At 41.4% G+C, this 6401-nt stretch overlaps 1 protein-coding gene across 5 annotated transcripts in view; it reads right to left on the reverse strand.

The window, feature by feature from the left end:
• Positions 1-1556: 1556 nt before the first annotated feature.
• tead1b (TEA domain family member 1b) overlaps positions 1557-6401 on the reverse strand; it is a 48984-nt gene continuing 44139 nt past the window's right edge. For all 5 annotated transcript variants that reach the window (XM_077023645.1, XM_077023644.1, XM_077023643.1 and 2 more), the window contains 3 exons: positions 5754-5894; positions 5363-5515; positions 1557-4766 (listed from right to left, as the gene is read on the reverse strand). In XM_077023645.1, the coding sequence (XP_076879760.1) occupies positions 4653-4766; positions 5363-5515; positions 5754-5894 (408 nt within the window). In that variant the 3' untranslated portion in view covers positions 1557-4652. The remainder of the gene's footprint in view (positions 4767-5362; positions 5516-5753; positions 5895-6401) is intronic.

The following is a 6401-nucleotide window of genomic DNA, read 5'->3' on the forward strand; positions in this document are numbered from 1 at the left end:
GTTTGCCCACTTTCCTTTTGATCACATGACAACGACAATAGGAACATTCCGCCCATTTTTGCTTAGAGACTTCTACGTTTCGAGCGCATATGAAATGCGCTAACACACTGTAGAACATATAGGCTACACCTGAAATAACTGAATGTAATTAAATACAAATGTAATTGAACAATTTTCTAGAATCGGCTATACTAGAGCTCAACAATTAATGGATCGTTTGCCTTTTCATCACCGGTAACAGGTGGTACTGAGCTAAACATAAAACGTGTTTAGGTGGACGTATTCAGTATGATGTCTAAGTAAGGACTGCAGATTGCAATATTCGTCAGACAAGCACAGCAAAATTGTAATCCAGTTTCAGGGTTATTTGAGAGAGGAAAGGAAATCTGTGCAGGTTCAAACAGCAACAAGCACTTCTGAGTAGAAGTGTTTGTTTGTTTAATTGATGCTACAGCCCAATTGCTGAGCCCTAAAAATACCCTGGCCCACAAAGGATTTGTTTGTAATATCACAAAATGCTAAAAAGTGTTTTCATCGGGGCAGTCGGTGTGTTTTGTAACACTGTAATTGTCCGTACATAATGATTTAAAAAACATATGCACTTTCTGTACATAATGATTTTAAAAACAATGCACTTTCATCGCAACTCTTAATAAAATGTATTTTACTAATGTGTTTTATTAAGAACGTGTGTAAGGACTGAGTTGACATTATCTGTTTCAAATGAATTATTTGAAGTCCAGTATTTGAACATCCTGGGTCCAGAAGTGACGGGCTAATGGTTTTAACAGCTCCGCTTCTGTGATCGGAATAACATATGTATTCGTGAGCGGCCTAAGACCCGCAGACTAATATATTTGATTATTTCGATATTTTTTATCAAATAATCAGTGTTTTTATGAAATAATCAGATTTATTAGATCATCTGTCACTTTGCATTGGGCCCTGTCATACCTGCTTTTGACTCGAGAGAAGCGCGTTCACCAAGAATTAGTGGGACAATATCGCCACCTAGTGTTCAACATCCTTATTCGGCAATCACAGGGTCGCTCGTGGGAAAAGATACTTGAAAGTAAATTATTTTTTAAATGTTGAATTTAACATCATTAATGAATAAATATATTGTTGCCAATCGGTTTGTCCTTCTTTTGTATGCTAATTTACAACAATTTGTACTGCTTTGCTATGGTATAGGGTAGCTATATGTGTCTTGAAGTTTATACAGATGACACTTCACTAACTACTAGTAAAAATGGAATAAAGAGCTGTCCTGCACTTATTCAGGGCATCACCGCTGGCGTCTTAGTAGACTGGTGAGCTAGAACTGCAGCAAGGCAAGAGCACTCCTCTTTAATTTCCTGTTTACCTAGTAGAATGCAACCGGGGAAGACGCAGTTAAAGGAGACGCCGCCAGGTGGCGACAGGGCATCCCGTTTAGTCTTGTTTCTTTGGCATTTTATTCAGATAAAAAAAAAAACAGGAAATAAAAGAATAAAGACAATTTCACAATACTATCGGATTTAATTATAAAAACGCCCACTCTCCAGACAAGGAAATTACTGTTTTACTTATTTATTTTATTCAATATTGTATACATACAAAGTATCTAGAAAGCTACAAAATATCTACCACTTTATCAAGAAGGCATCAAAATGTTACAGAGCAAAGACAAGACCATATGCAGTAAAGAACACATACACATAGCAGGTTTTCTTCTATTCTTCTCTCACCTTTGCTCCAACGCTTTACTATCATTAAGGATATTAAAAGATATCACACCTTTGTACCAAGAAAAGCCAGAATATATAATTTTATACAAAGCACCTTTTTACAAAAAAATCTCTGCACACGAACCCAATATCTTTATGATACTATTTTGAACTACAGAATAGTTCACTTTAAAGCCAACTTCTGAAACGGTAGTGAACGGAGGTACCAGTACCTACACACAGACAAATAAAGAACGAGACTGCTGACATACGTCATTATTCCGTTAGAAAGCAACTACTTAGTGTCCATTGCAATCAAAATAATGTCCTTCTAACATTCATCATATTAAAGGCATTGATGTTCAGTTCCCTACTGAAGTAAAGGGTGAAATCTGGGGGTCGTTTAAAAGGTGGAACCGAAACGTCAAAGGGGGACCGGCAGCGCAGAAATAACTGCGTCACCGCACGACAGGCTCCGGATATACTGACGTCATCACAAAAACCATCGCTCGCACGTAGAACAGTAATACGGGGGAAAAACCCCCATACGCAACTGCATGAAAACATGAACAACAACAAAAGGGAACGAAGGGCAAACACAAAACAAATAGTCCATTGCTTTCGTGACAAGCATTCTGAAGTCCACAGTTACATTAAGCAGTACAACAGACAGATCAGTCAAACATAGTTCGCAACCATATAACGGTTCTTCAGAAATGACTGAATAAACTAATAATGTGGGTATATAGCGTTAAAAAATGATAGTTAAGTGTGCTGAAGCTGTAAAAATAAAGTCTTTTAACAGTAAAGGCCTTAACAAATCCCCATGTGGTTAAGCAATATCATTAACACGTTTTGATAAGCTAAGTAGACTGTAATTCTATTAAGTCCGCTTAAAATAGAGTCCACATAAAAGAAAAAAAATCCAATTTTCCAAAGTGGTAAAAGGAACACAATTTCATACTGTTTAAACAAGCAAACAAACAAAAAATAAGAGCACAGCTGTGCTATTAAGGGTGTTTGTCCCAATTTACTTCAACAAGCACAATGTTTTCATAAGATTATACATTTTTTTTATCTGACTAACACAAACCAACGTATGTGCTTCCCAAAATACTTTACAGTTTGGAAACAAAAACAAAAACAAATATTAATAATAATTTCTCTAATTAATAATTGTCATGGAACATCATTTTAATATTTATCCACTGTCCGTTGTCGTGTACTATAAAAATTTAGGAAGGCATTGTGGTGAATATTTTAACTTACATCCATTTATTTGGTTTTGATAATCTTAGTAATGCAAAATAAGATTTGTCTTTTCTAAGCTGGAAAATCGGAACCAAAGGCACTTTCATGCTACGGTGCAGGAAAGGAGGAGGAATGTTCTGGACCTCCAGGATTTTTTTGGTCTTTTCCTATAAGAAAGGCATGGCCAGGTTAGTAGTGTTTTACTGCAGTAATAAGATGTAGTGAAGGTTGAAGCCATTGTGCACACCGGCCAGATCTCAGGCGACACAGTGGATGTTAGTGTTTCTCAGGTACGAGATGTTTTGGTTCCACAGTCGCTCAGTCCAGGAGGCACACGCTAAGGCACTGTGCTGGATACTGGTATGCTTTGGCAACTCCTACAACACGTGACAAGAACGAGAACGTCTTCCAGCTTAGCAAAGAGCTCACAGTTTTAGTGGCATCTTTTGGAAATCCCGCGAGAGTGGTCAGGGCTCCGGGTCTTGGACGAAGACCGCAGGAGCCCGTGGAGGGTTTGGGGTTGAGACCGAAGGCAGCAGAGCACACCGGAGGGGACCTCCTTTAACGGTGGGGGACCAGAAAATGGGACAGGTGTGAGATTTCAAATGACAAGTATCGGGGTTGGGGGGGGGACTGGGGGGGACAGGCCTCAAAAGAAGGCTTCCCTGATGTCTTTACGATGCGATTGTGTCTCGTCGAATCGCCCGTGGAGCAATGCCAGCGTTCTGAAGTCAGGGGTCAGGGACGCTCAATAAGGCGAGTCCCACGGGCAGATCCAAGTGCGGGGGACAGTGAGGATCGGCCCCTGGGACGTAATGTAGTGCTTTCTTGCTTTCAGCGAAGACGCTTACCGCTAGAACATGGACAGGGACTACTGCTGGCATGGCACACTAGGACAGGGTCTAAACTGCTCTTTCTTATTGCAAGTGAAGACACAGCCTTTAAGCCCGGGCAGACATAAGCTGGATTAAACCTCTGGAACGCTAGTACAGATCACAGTGCAGTCAATCAGGAAGATGGGGAGGGGGAGGGGGGAGTTTTGCAACAAACTTGTGGTTCCTTTCCAAGGGCTGTATTCATTAATTCCCTGAATGCTACAAATGTCTTTTGAACTCTAATGGCCATGATAATTGTTTATCTTTAATTAACCAAATGTTCTAAAATGAAATAATTTTCCTTAGAAAAACTACAAGTATGTGGGTATATACATTTATACACACAAAGTTTACGTCTACAGACATACACATTTATAGATGTTATTGTTTTACATAAACAATGGAAAGAAGGTTAAAACCTGTTTTCAAGGTGTACATCAGAGAATAAAAACCTAAATCACTTGTTTGGGTTTGTTGGCCAGATTTAATCTGATTAAATCCCAACCTTGGAATCTAATGATCCTCACACTTTATATATACAACCTACTGAGAAATCGTGATTAGGCATCCTTTAAAATGAAGATACTTTCCTGTATCAAAACAAAATACAACTGTACCGCAATTCACAGCTGTAGTCAAAATGTCAAACACATATACATTAATAAAGACCAAAAACAAAACAAAGACGCAATAATAATAATAAGCTTCACCCAGTAGTGACCGAGAATCGTTTGAGTGACTGGTGAACTAGAGGCACTGCCACTTTTGTTATTGAGGTTGAGAGTCTGTGGCGCTGGTGTGCAGGCTGGCACGGCCTTTAGTCCTTCACTAGTCTGTAGATGTGATGCTGAGCTCCATGCTCACTGTTGGACACCTCGAACACACACGCCATGCACAGCAGGGTCTCCTGTGTGTCTCTGTTTGTGACCACCTGCGACGCGCAGAGCAAGAGGAGGGGGGAGAGAGGGAGAAAAGGACACATTGTTAGTTTCTCTCTCTCTCTCTCTCTCTCTCTCTCTCTCTCTCACACACACACACACACACAAACACTTGCTAACTGTAATCCCTTCCACCATTTTGCCTTAGGGAGAAAGGCCCACAAACACGCTGACACATACACAAAAGACAGACACACACACACACACACACACACACACAGACAGACATGTTCTTGGTCACGACATTGCAGTCGGTCTTGCAGGACCAGAATGTGAGGAATTTGGGGGTAAAAGTAGAAAGAAGAAGAACATGAAAAGTGAGAGGAGGGTCTGGGGACAGCGCCCTCTGCTGGTAAAAGCCAGCCTTGCTGAGGAGTGGCAGGCCTCTAATGCCTGGGTGGTTTTCTGGTTAATGAAGACCCTCCCCTCCACTCCCCTCCCCCACAGATCTCTGTAGGAGACTCCCTGAAGCATCATGGGAATGTCAGGCATGCTGAGCATCCATCAGCCACTGGTCATGCCCTCCACCCCGCCCCCTAGGTGGGAGGGGCCTAGAGGGAGTAGCAGAATTAATGCAGGCAGGACTTACCAGCAGGATGGTGAAGTTCTCCAGCACACTGTTCATCATGTACTTCTCAGGCAGGTGCTTGAGCTTGTGGATGAAGTTGATCATGTACTCGCACATGGGCGAGCGGCTGATCCGGTACACAAAGCGGCCGTTCTCGAAACGCGCATACTCCGTCTAGAGAGCGAAAACACCATTAACCACCTCTAGCAGACTAGCAAGAAACGAACGGCCTAAACTCCGTTACTTTCCATTACTGCTCACATTCACAAACGTGGCCTGTTCTGATATCAGTACTGCAAACACGCAATACAAAATAAACGCAATTAACACATGGTTCAGCCCCACCACAAGTGAAATGACTACTAATCACAAATGCCCACTTCATGTAAAAAAAAAAAAAAAAAAAACCTACCTCCACTTTCTCCACCACCTGTTTGCCGAAGGAGCAGACTTTAGTCGAACAAGTGATGGTCATGTTCTCTGGGCTCTCATACTGACTGGTGACACCGTAGAAGGCCCCGGTCTCCTCCTGAACGCTGCAGTTCAGGTCGGCCTGGGAAGCGACATAAGAAACGTCAGCACTGACTGGGTGAAATGCTGCCATCTAGTGGACACGATAAGCATTGTTTACAACCCGTAATGCCGGCCTACTGTAGGCTATTGACTAACACCTTATTACTCTAAAGAAGAACAAAAACTTGTCTGTTCAACTGCATTAAGGAACAAATGAGGGAAATATCCATGAGAAATCTGTATCCTTTAAATCAATAGCACAGCCCATGAAACTCTATTCATTTTCAGTGTTGCATTTTCTATTCATTGAACTAACAATCGGGGCCTTTACGTGTGTCCATTTAATAGCGGTGTATCAACGTGGCTTTCAAAGGCAGGGGATAAAGAATATATTAAATGGCATGATGCGTGAAAGCTATTTCACCCTCGTGAAAATAAAGGGCAGGTCTCGCTGGCCTCCTGTCTTTCATTAGGACCTGGTGTTCATTATCGAAATTAATAAGGAAAAAAAAAGAGAAAGAAAACGCAAATATCCTTCTGCGGCATT

The sequence above is a fragment of the Brachyhypopomus gauderio genome, chromosome 12 (assembly GCF_052324685.1).
Source record: "Brachyhypopomus gauderio isolate BG-103 chromosome 12, BGAUD_0.2, whole genome shotgun sequence".
Taxonomy (NCBI): Eukaryota; Metazoa; Chordata; class Actinopteri; order Gymnotiformes; family Hypopomidae; genus Brachyhypopomus; species Brachyhypopomus gauderio.